We start from the raw sequence: 12,670 nt of genomic DNA on the forward strand, positions 1-12,670 counted from the left end.
TCAATTTTAATAAAGCCCGACTTTATTAATTTTTTCTTTCATGGATAGTGCTTTTGGTATTGTATCTAAAAAGTCATAACCAAATTCAGGGACACCTAGATTTTCTCCTATGTTATCTTCTAGGAATTTTATAGTTTTGCATTTTACATTTAGGCATCAGGGTATAATGTGTCTAAAGTCTGTTTTTTTTTTTTTTTCCACACAGGAATGTCTAGAGATCATCCTTTCTGTACTGAGTTGCCTTTCTTTTCTAAAGGTCAGTTGTCTATATTTGTGTGGATCCATTTCGGGACTCTCTGTTCTGTTTTACTGATCCAATTTTCTATTATTTCACCGATACCACACTTTCTTAATTACTATAGTTTTATAGTCGTTCTTGAAGTTGAGTAGTGTCAATTTTGTGTTGGCTATTCTGGGTCTTTTGGCTTTCCATATAAACTCTAAAATTAGTTTGTCAAAATCCACAAAATAACTTGCTGAGATTCTGAGTGGGATGGCATTTAACCTATAAATCAAGTTGGGAAGAACTTACATCTCGACAATATAAATCTTCCTATCCATTAATACATAAAATATTTCTCCATTTATTTAGATCTTTGATTTCTTTCACCAGAATTTTGCAGATTTTAACAGTGTATTTTTGTTCTATGTTATTACTTTTAACATTGTAGCTCTTCCTTCATTCAATCTAGACCTGCACTGTCTAATTTTCTAATGTGGTAGCCACTAGCCACATGTGACTATCAAGCACTTGAATTGTGGCTAGTTCAAATTGAGATGTAAATGGAAATACACATTGGATTTCAAAGACTTAGTAACAATAACAAAAAAATGTAAAAAAGTTTATTAATAATTTTATATTGAATGTATATAAAATATTATATTGGGGATATATTCACTTAGATAAAATATATTCATAAAATTTTATCTGCTTCTCTTTATCTTTTCATGGGGCTACTAGGAAATTTAGAATTACATTTGTGGCTTATATTATATTTCTATCAGATCGCTTTTCACTAGACTTTGGAATCCATTCCCTCAGAGAAAAAAGGAAGAGCAGAAATACTGAAAGATAAAAAGTAGTGCATTCTTGGCCTTTCAGATTCAAAATAAACTTCAGAAATTTATGGTAGAAACAGTAGTTTGAGAGAAAATAATTTTGGTCTTAAAAGCCAAGATCTGAAGCACTCAGTATAAAGTAAATGCCATAAAATAGATCTGGAAGTATGGATCAATGACTATATTTTTGCCCTCTTCTCCATAATCTAACAGAAAAGATTATACCGACTGGGAGGAGACAAGGGAAGCAGGGAAGAAAGATCTTAGGATCTGTTTCTCTGATAAGATGTCCTGTGAAGAAGGGATCAGCGTGGGGAACAGTAGAACCCCAGGTAGCTTAGGATAAACTGAAAGGGAGGAGGGGGAAGCTCAGCTCTTCTTTTAGACATGCCCCAGGAGGCAGCACTAATGGCAGTGTTTTCCTGTGCCAGAGTCTCCCGAGTGATGGAGTGTAACATAGTCCTAGGACAGAGTTCAGGCAAAGAGATCTAAGGCAGCTTTGCAGAGTCTTCCCAGGAGAAGCAGGGGGAGGCAGAATGTGGGTGAGTAGGATGTAGTAGTGACCTTTGAAGACTGATGACCAGGCAGAGAGTCAATATCTCAGCAATGCCAGGATGGACTTATGACAACAGAGAAAAAAGAGTACAAAATTAAAAATACAATTTAGTAAGAGAGTGAAAGTTTATTTCAAATGAAGAAAGATGTCACAACAAATTATTTAAAAAAGCTGATAACCCACATAAACATCACAAAATCTAGATGATTAATATTATTGTTTACTTGACAATTTTTTTTTTGAGACAGGATCTCACTCTGATGCCCAGGCTGGAGTGCAGTGGTGTGATCAAAGCTCACTGTAGCTTTGACCTCTTAGGCTCCAGTGATCCTCCCACCTCAGCCTCCCCAGTGACTAGGACAACTGACAAACGCCACCATGTCCAGCTTTTTCACTTTTTGTAGAGATGGGGTTTCGCCATGTTGCCCAGGCTGGTCTCCAACTCCTTGGCTAAGCGATCCACCTGCCTTGCCTCCCAAAGTGCTGGATTACAGGCATGAACCACTGCTTCTGGCCCTGACACATCTTTACAATACTTATTCCTTACCCTTTTTGACTTTTGATTATCTCTTCATATGACAATGATTTCATAGTAGTTTTTTTAAATAAAAGGAATGGAAAGATGATCCAATCTTTACTCTAGCATGATTGATTAAATCAGCATTTTAGTTTTGATGATTTAGAAGACTTTCTTTAAACTTCATAACTTTTTTGCAAAACTAAGTTCAAAGCCCACCTTCACAAAATACTAGCTCCTGTGTGATCTTGGACAGGTTACTTACACATAACAAGGTTTAGATTTCCCATCAGTTAAGTGGGGGTGTTACTATTAGCCTCATGATTCTTCTTCCCTAGACCTGTGTTGTTTAACACTGTAGTGGCTAACTGAGCTCTTGAAATATGGCTAGGTCACATATGTAGAAAGCTGAAACTGGATCCCTTCCTTACACCTTATATAAAAATTAATTCAAGATGGATTAAAGACTTAAATGTTAGACCTAAAACCATAAAAACCCTAGAAGAAAACCTAGGCAATACCATTCAGGACATGGGCATGGGCAATGACTTAATGTCTAAAACACCAAAAGTAATGGCAACAAAAGCCAAAAATTGAAAATGGGATCTAATAAACTAAAGAGCTTTGCACAGCAAAAGGAAATCTACCATCAGAGTGAACCAGCAACCTACAGAATGGAGAAAATTTTACAATTACCCATGACAAAGGGCTAAATATCCAGGAATCTAACAAAAACGCCAAATTTACAAGGAAAAAGAAACAAACAACCCCAGTCAAAAAAGTGGTGAAGCTCTGAACGACACTCTCAAAAGAAGACACTTATGCAGTGAACGGACATATGAAAAGAGATTGCTCATCATCGCTGGCCATCAGGAGAAATGCAAATCAAAACCACAAGAGATACCATCTCACCCAGTGTAGAATGGCGATCGATTAAAAAGTCACGGAAACAACAGGGTGCTGGGAGAGGATGTGGAGAAATAGGAAAACCTTACACTGTTGTGGATGTAAACTAGTTCAACAATTGTTGGAAGACAGTGTGGCGATTCCTCAAGGATCTAGAACTAGAAATACCATTTGACCCAGCCATCCCATTACTGGTATACTCACAGGATTATATTCATGCTCTATAAAGACACCAAGCACACGTAGTTATTGCGGCACTATTCACAATAGCAAAGACTTGAATGCAACCCAAAGCCAGCAATATAGACTGAGATAAGAAAATGTGAGTACATATACACGCATGAAGACATGCAGTCATAAAAAATGAGAGTGCATGGGGACATGAGAAGCTGGAAACCATCATCTGTAGCAGACTATCACAAGGACAAAGAAACAAACACCCACATGTCCCACTCATTAGGTGGGAATGAACATGAGAACACTGGACACAGAAGGGGAACATCTACACTCAGCCTGTTCGGGAGTGGGGAAGGGGAAAGATAGCATAGGAGATATACCTAAGTAAATGACGAGTTAATTGGTGGCAGCCCACCAAGTGGGACATGTATACATATGCTAACAAAACGCACAGTTGTTGCACATTACCCTAGAACTTAAAGTTATATGTATATTATATATATATATACACTTTAAATACGTATAAAGTATCAGACTAGGGTGACTGTATATATTAAAAGTATCAGTATAGTACTATATATGAAAGAAATATGGCGTAGCTCAGAAGTGAGATGTAAATGATAATATATATTGGATTCTCAAAGATTTAGTAACAAAAATGAAGTAAAATAGATAATTAATTTAAAAATATTGAATACATATTAGAATGGATATTTTGGATTTATTACATTAATATATTATTAAAATTAATTTTGTCTACTTCTGGCTGGGATTGGTGGCTCACACCTGTAATCCCAGCACTTTGGGAGGCTGAGGTGTGTGAATCATCTGAAGTCAGGAGTTTGGGACCAGCCCGACCAACATGGTGAAACCTCATCTTTACTAAAAATACAAAATTAGCTGGGTGTGGTGGCAGGTGCCTGTAATCCCAGCTACTTGGGAGGCTGAGGCATGAGAGAGTCACTTGAGCCAGGATTGTGCCATAGTACTCCAGCTGGGTGACAGAGTGAGACTGTCTCAAAAAAAATTTTTTTTTTTCTACTTCTTTTTATCTTTTTCATGTGGCAACTAGAAAATTTGCAGACACATATGTGGCTCACATTATATTTCTTTTGGATAGCACTTCTCTAGACTTTGGTAACCATTACCTTGTCAAAGTTTTTCTGGCCAAAAGAGAGTAAATTAGAATTTAATTTTCCAAAAATATATTGTACATCCCTTGTAAAATGCCCTCAGTATATACTACATGAGGTAGATACTTTATGGTCTAAGCAGAATTTGTCACCCAGAACAAGGCAGGTATTATTACAAACTTGGTGTCTTCTAATAAAGACATAAATAGGATTATTAAAAAAAAAAAAACCCCAAAATGCAGAGGAAAGAAGGGCAAGTAGAATGTTTAAAATTGGGTAAAGGTGGGGAGGCAGAGATATATTTATTATGAAGCTAGTGAAGTTTAAGTTTAAACTTCAGGGACCTTCACTTATACTGGTCTCTTCCAAGATCCTAAGATGATACTAGCATGGGTTCACGGGATCCTATGTTTTGTAGCTTTTGAAAAAGTAAGATATTTTAACCACAACAAGTTATGACTTCTCCTTCTGCTCTGACTTTCCTTTTATCCTATTTCATCTTGTGTCAAATGGCATTGCTGTGGTTACGGGTATTTTTGTGATCCACTTATGAAAGGTTAAACTGAGAACACATTTAGTTTGGGTTTAGTGGGATATATTCATGTGGCTTGTAAATAGTTGTTTCCGGTCATTTTGTTTTAGAAATAGATTCCAGAAATACTCCTATTTCACCTATACCCCAAAGTTCCAATGCGCCAAGTACAGGTATGGGGACACCAAGTGGAAGGCCAGAGTTGGTATCATAATGTGTCTTGTGATGTTCGGTGGCAGAAGTATGTGGTTATGTGGTGAATGGAAGAGAAAAAGTCCATAATGTTTGAAGCCCAGAAACTAGTCTGTGGGAAATTCTACCAGTTATCAGACAGTAAAATTGGAAGCAGAATTTTCATCTTTCACTGATGCCTTATGTAACAGAAAGTTCTCTTCTGTCAGGAATATATTTGATATTAAAGCACATAGAATTATACATTTACTATAATTTTTTTGTTGAGAATGGAATGAAACTGGTTTTATGAGAATTACTGTGTTTGTAAGGGTATATATCTGTAGATGTACAACAAGCAATGAGAGTATGTGTGAGTTATATACACACATGAAACCATGTGGTTTTCAGTATATGTAACTACAAAGAGGATAAAAAAATGGGTGTAATATTGTTCAAAGGTTTTTTCAAAGTTTGATCTCAAGATCCTTGAAAGTCTCTGAGATCCTTTTGATGGTCATCAAGGTAAACTACTTTTATAATATCAAGATTTTATTTTCCTGTTTCATTCTTATTCTCTCAAGTTACAGTATACATTTTCAGCACAACATATGTGATTTTGTGACAGATACAGTGAATGGTGAAGCAGGCACAAAAATCTTTATCTTTTATTAAATCAGACATGAAAGACATTTTAAGAATAAACCCACTATTCTCACTAAATCTTGTTCATTAAACTAAGTACCACACCTTCTCATCAAAGTAAAAGTGGTTATTTTCATCAAAAGTATGTTATTTGTATTAATACATAATTTATGTATTTAGATATTTTAAAATGATTCATAACTAAATATTTTAAATTTCTACCACCAAAATTATTTTTAATGATTAAATTCCATTAGGTCCTTATTTAATCCTATTAATATTTGAAACTACCTGAACTACCTGAGTTGTAAAAGGTCATTTTCATTTTTAACAACAGTATCAATATTTCAGATTCTTAATTTGTTTTGTGTCCCGAAGGTTTTTTTTTTTTTTTTTTTTGAGGCCGAGTCTCGCTCTGTCGCCCGGTCTGGAGTGCAGTGGCCAGATCTCAGCTCACTGCAAGCTCCGCCTCCCGGGTTTACGCCATTCTCCTGCCTCAGCCTCCCAAGTAGCTGGGACTACAGGTGCCCGCCACCTCGCCCGGCTAGTTTTGTATTTTAGTAGAGACGGGGTTTCACCGTGTTAGCCAGGATGGTCTCGATCTCCTGACCTCGTGATCCGCCCGTCTCGGCCTCCCAAAGTGCTGGGATTACAGGCTTGAGCCACCGCGCCCGGCCCTGAAGGTTTTAAGACAGAAAATTTTCCACAGTGAGATCAGTGATAGATAAGAAATGTGAGGGGCTTCAAAAATGTATGGAAAATGTGTATTATGAAAAATTATGCCTGGATTAAAAAAATATTTTAATATCAAAATAAACTTGTACTAACTCGTCTGAACAGGATCTAGTTTGATGCACTAAGAAGCATAAAACATCAGTTTGAAAAGAACCCCTATCAGAGCAACATGAATTTTGCTAAAATTGAAGTAAGAACAAACATCAAATTGATGGTGAAGTTTGGGTGGGAGACTTGGGAAGTCATCAGTGCTTTACCAAAGTTTATGGAGACGACACCTCAAAAACCAGCAATTTATAAATGGATAACTTATTTTAAGAAGGGACAAGATGATGCTGAAGATGTGGTAGACTATCCACATCAATTTATGAGGAAAAAATTCATCATGTTTGTGCCCTAATTGAGGAGCACTGATGATTATAGCAGAAACAATAGCCAACACCACAGACATTTCAGTTGGTTCAGCTTACACAAGTCTGACTGAAAAACTAAAGTTGAGCCAACTTTCCAATCGATGGGTGTCAAAACTGTGGGGCCCAGATCAGTGCAGTCAAGAGCAGAGCTTTCGATGGAAATTATAAACAAGTGGGAGTAGGATCCTGAAGCATTTCTTTGAAGCATTGGAACAGGAGTTGGAACATGGCTTTACCAGCATAAAGACAAAGCACAATCAATGCAATGACTACCAAGAGGTGGAAGTGGTCCAGTCAAAGCAAAAGTGGGCCAGTCAAGAGCAAAGGTAATGGCAACAGTTTTTTTGGGATGCTCAAACCTTTTTGCTTGTTGGCTTTCTGGAAGGCAGAGAATGAGAACATCTGCTTATTATGAGAATGTGTTGATAAAGTTAAGTTGGCTACAGCTTTAGCAGAAAAATGCTTCTCACTGGAGAATCCTTCTCCACCACGGCAATGCTCCTGCTCATTCCTCTCATCAAACATGGGCCATTTTGTGAGTTTTGATAGGAAATCATTAGGCATCCACCTTATAGTCTTGATTTGGCTCCTTCTGCCTTATTTTTGTTTCCTAATCTTAAAACATCTTTAAGATCACCTATTTTTCTTCAGTTACTAATGTAAAAAATACTTCATTGACATGATTAAATTCCCAGGACCGTCAGTTCTTTAAGGATGGACTAAATGGCTGGTATCATTGCTTACCAAAGCGTCTTTTTTTTTTTGAGACTGAGTCTCATTCTGTCACCCAGGCTACCTGGAGGGCAGTGGCATGATCTTGGCTCACTGCAACCTTCACCTCCTGGATTCAAATGATTCTGTTGCCTCAGCTTCCTGAATAGCTGGGATTATAGGCCTGTGCTACCACGCCTGGCTAATTTTTGTATTTTTAGTAGAGATGGGGTTTCACCATGTTGGCCAGGCTGATCTCGAACTCCTGACTTCAAGTAATCCACCCAACTTGGCCTCCCAAAGTGCTGGGATTACAGGCGTGAGCCACTGTGCCTGCCAGAAGTGTCCTTTTTTTTTTTTTAAGTTAATTTTAATTTTATTTTTAAAAGTTGACAGACAGTAATAGTGCATATTCATAGGGTACATAGTGGTGTTTTGATACACATAATGTGTAAAGATCAGATCGGGGTAGCTAGCATATCCATCATCTCAAATATTTATCATTTCTTTATGTTGGGAATTTTCAATACTTTAGTTACTTGAAACTATATATTATTGTTAAATACACTCATTCTACAGTGGTATAGAACACTAGTACTTATTCCCCCTAGCTAGTTGTAATTTTCAGCGTCTTGAACTTAATGGAGTTTATGTTGAGCAATGAAGCTTATATTTTTAATAATATATTTCTTTTACTTTATAAATTTTATTCTATAAACTATTTATTTATTTTTGAAACAGAGTCTCACTCTGGAGTGCAGTGGTGCCATCTCAGCTCACTGCAACCTCTGCCTCCTGGTTTCAAGTGATTCTCATGCCTCAGCCTCTGGAGTAGCTGGGATTACAGGCATGCACCACCATGTCTGGCTAATTTTTGTGTTTTTAGTAGAGACAGGGTTTCATCATGTTGGCCAGGCTGGTTTTGAACTCCAGGCACATTTGGCCTTCCAAAGTGCTGGGATTACAGGTGTGAGTCACTGCACCCAGCTGATAATCTACTCCTTTTAATTTCATTTTCCCCTGAACTTTTTGAAGTTCCCTCATAGATCTGTCTTTTGAAGGTGGGAAAATAGTGACTATGAAAGGGGAGGAGGAAAAGAACATGTTCTCAGGCAGATATGTCTCAAGAGAGTACATAGGTGAGAGTTGAGGATGGAAATTAAACCCTTAAGACAACCTATGTGCATGTAGCCCTTAGAAAGTCTTCAGGTCCCCCCAGGAGTAGCATATCCCAGTTGGAAGACACCCTGGCTTTAATGGTCTAGATGGTAATCTCACACCTCGTATATTAATGCAATCGTGTCAATATGTATGCTGGAGTTTAGGGAGGAAGGTATGGTGCTGGAATAACTGATAGCCTTGACTGGTTTGAAGAACATTGAAAGTAAACAAAATTGATTTCTACAGTGGAATTTGTAAAGCACCTTGTGTATTTGCTTTGACGACCATATCAACTTTGTGGGACATCTATGACAGGGTTTTTTTTTTTTTTTTTAATCTGAGAGAGGTGTCACTCTGTCACCCATGATGGAGTGTGGTGGCATAATCTCAGCTCATTGAAGCCTTAACCTCCTGGGCTCAAATGATTCACCCATCTCAGCCTCCTGAATAGTTGGGACTCTAGGTGCATGTCACCATGCTCAGTTAATTTTTGTATTTATTTATTTTTGTAGAGACAGGGTTTCACCATGCTTCCCAGGCTGGTCTCAAACTCCTGGGCTCAAGCGATCCACCTGCCTTAGCATCCCAAAGTGTTAGGATTACAGTGGTGAGTCACTGTTTGGACATGACCGGGATTTTTGCCTCCATTTTACAGATTAAAAAAAAGAGGCTCAAAAAATTAAAAAATTAATCAATTAGTTATTTTAAAGACAGAGTCTTGCTCTGTTGCCCACGCTGGAGTGCAGTGGTGTGATCATAGCTCTTTCCTGCCTTGAACTCATGGGCTCAAATGATCCTCTTGCCTCAGGCTCTCAAGTAGCTGGGACTACAAGTGTATACCAGAGAACTTCTCAAACTTTTTTAGACATATGGTCTTCCTATTGTGTCCAAGCTAATTTTAAACTCCTGGCCTCAAGAGATCTTCCTGCTTTAGCCTCCTGAGTAACTGAAAGAATATTTTTTTGATAGATGGTTATCCAGGAAGTCCTTTAATAGCACTTTTAATTATTATCACAAGTGGCAAAATATTTTTGGAAGTTTGAATACTAATTTACTCTCATTTGGTCATGAACCTTGACAGTCTATAAGTAAGTTATTCAGCTTCTGCATATCTGAAACAAGGTGCCTAATAAATCATTAACCACTAGCAAATCTATAGCCACCTGACACACTAATCATGGAATATATTTCATGGTGCATATTTACATTTGTTGCGTACTGATGGAGTTGAGCCGTATATAGTGAGAAATGTTATTAACCCTATCCATACCTTTCTTTTTTGGGGGCTCTACTGTAGTTTATATTAATCCCCCTCACTATAGATGAACTGCAATGGTCTGTTATAAGTTTAAATCAGGTTAACTTTTACCTTTTAGGTGAATGGAGCAAGAATATCACCTTGGTTTGCTTTAGTGATTATGATTACTTTTCTCAATGTCATTTTTCACACTCAAGCATACCAAAATTAAACATTAAGTGCCATTATGATGAGTTCTGAATATAAACACTTGAGGATAGGCAGAATTATATGATTTATAAGTTTTTTTGTACTATATGTTTTAGATGTTGAGAAGTACTCTGCTTATTAAAAATTAAATTTGTGACTCTTATAAGAAAGCGAATGATGAGGTAGCTGTGAAGAGACCAGAATTTGTCTTCACATTGCTGGGTGTCCTCTTCTTGACTGCTGTGCTTCCTACTTCCAAAGAAAGTTCTAGACCTGGAGTATCATGTTAGTGTCCTGAGGAAATGTAGTTTCTGTAAGGGCCAACCTTCTTCCATCTCCAAAGAAGAAAAAGAGTCAGTTTTCCAAATGTGTTTTAATATGCGCATCATCCAGGCAGCATAATGTTATATTTCAAAGACAAATTTATCCATTTACTTACTGTTTTAAAAAGTTGGGATTCTCTACATAGAATATATTTTCTGAAATTTCAAGAATATTTTCAGGTATATTAAGAATTAATTTCTTCTAAGACTACTCAGTGTGTCTCAATCTATTCCATAATATAATCAATGATAAAGATTCACATGGATCACCAAATTCAAGGCAGCTTAGTTGAAAAAATTTGAAACAGCTTACTGAATTCCTGGAAGAAAATAAAACACATTTTAAATGTAGATAAAAAGTATATTGAACTTAAATATTTTTTACTTGAGATCAAAGTTTCTTTTCCAGGATTAGGAGCATCCATATAAAATCATTCTTTAGTTATCTCTAAGGATATTTGGTTCTAGACATTTTCACATGTTAAACAATTAACTTTGCTTGTTGGTGCAAGAAAAGCTTATTTTTGTCACATTTCTTAAGTTCCATCTAAGAACGGCAGATGGGTTTATGGGTTTATCTGCTTTGGTAGCTATCACTAGTGGCTGCTTGCAGTATTACAGTAGGAAGGTTCTGAGGCTCCATCAGTGAGTGGAGACAGGGTCATGATGAACTGAAGTGTGTCTGCTATAAGCCTCTATGTGCGTGTGTGTGTGTATTGGGGCAAGGAACACAGTCTGCTTCCAAATATTTTCAGTTCTGACCCAAAATGGAACATGTGTTATGCCAACAATTAAAAATCTTTCAGGCCAGGCATGGTGGCTCATGCCTGCAATCCCAGCACTTTGGGAGGCCGAGGCGGGCAGATTGCTTGAGGTCAGGAGTTCTAGACCAGCCTGGGCAACATGGCAAAACCCCGTTTTTACAAAAATTAGCCAGTATGGTCAGGCACAGTGACTCACGCCTATAATCCCAGCACTTTGGGTGGCCGAGGCGAGTGGGTCACTTGAGGTGAGGAGTTCGAGACCAGCCTGGCCAACATGGTGAAACACTGTCACTACTAAAAATACAAAAATTAGCCAGGTGTGGTGGCGTGCACCTGTAAGCCTAGCTATTCGGAGGCTGAGGCATGAGAATCGCTTGAACCTGGGATGCAGAGGTTGTGGTGAGTTCAGATTGTACCACTGTACTCCAGCCTGGGCAACAGAGCAAGACCCTGTCTCAAAACAACCAAAAACACTCACACAAATTCTTCCTTCAGTGTTAATACCAGAGGGTTGGTAGCTGAGTAAAAATATTCCCTCGTTGCTGGAGTCAATTGTGAGTGAGTAAAGGGGCTTCCTAATCTTACTAAGATCTGCATTTGTCAAGGCAAGACAAAGAACTCCTCTTTTCCATTCTGCAGATGACTTTCATAGCCAAGAATTATGTTCCAAGCTAGGAGAATTTACCATTTGGTGATTCTGTGGTGGTTTCCTCGGTGGCATGTGTGCTCCTTTGGATGCCTGCAGGGGTGGTCACTGCAAAATCATCGTCTGTGCCACTGGGAGTTGGGAGGTGGCCTGCTGGGGTTCCCTGGATGGCAGGATTTACACCTGCTTGTCCTGCTGGAGGGCTTCCATCCTGGACATCTGGATTAGCCCCTGCCTGACTGGTGGGCAGGATGCCTCCCGGGAACAAGGAATGGATGATGAGGCTCGTGAAGATTTGTGGCTGGAATGAGGGAGGCAAACAGAAAACAAAGTTAAAAGCAACACATTTTAAAGCCTTTTCTTTTTTAAGGGGAGCAAGTTTGGGTAGCAATGAAAAGATGGAGAGAGTAAAGTCAGAGAAGACAGCAAAGACCTGGCATTCCTCAGGGTAAATACTCCCTCACTCCAGCCTAGTCTGATTCAATACTAGGACTCTTTGCTATGCTCCATTTCCCTCAGAAAGGGAAAGCCAGAATCGAGCCAGTCCTGGGAAAAGGAACAACAGTTTATTATTATCAGCTGGATCTGGAGGTAGAATTAAGGCAGAAAAATCCATACAATTATGATAGGCTTTATCTTTGTTATTAAAGCTAACATGTAATCTTTCTTTTGCTCACAACATTTTTTCAAAAAAATATGAGACTAAAAATTAATGGAAAAATTGATTCGGCCGGGCGCGGTGGCTCAAGCCTGTAATCCCAGCACTTTGGGAGG

General features: G+C 38.2%; 1 protein-coding gene across 2 annotated transcripts in view; it reads right to left on the minus strand.

Annotated features, from left to right (window-relative positions):
- Window positions 1–10,517: 10,517 nt before the first annotated feature.
- Window positions 10,518–12,670, minus strand: part of AMTN (amelotin) — a 15,858-nt gene continuing 13,705 nt past the window's right edge. For both annotated transcript variants that reach the window (XM_017879032.1, XM_017879023.1), the window contains exons 8-9: window positions 11,936–12,197; window positions 10,518–10,806 (exon numbers count right to left, since the gene is read on the minus strand). In XM_017879032.1, coding sequence (XP_017734521.1) covers window positions 10,796–10,806; window positions 11,936–12,197 — 273 coding nt within the window. In that variant the 3' untranslated portion in view covers window positions 10,518–10,795. The remainder of the gene's footprint in view (window positions 10,807–11,935; window positions 12,198–12,670) is intronic.

Source organism: Rhinopithecus bieti, unplaced genomic scaffold, assembly GCF_001698545.2.
Source record: "Rhinopithecus bieti isolate Rb0 unplaced genomic scaffold, ASM169854v2 scaffold_905, whole genome shotgun sequence".
NCBI lineage: Eukaryota > Metazoa > Chordata > Mammalia > Primates > Cercopithecidae > Rhinopithecus > Rhinopithecus bieti.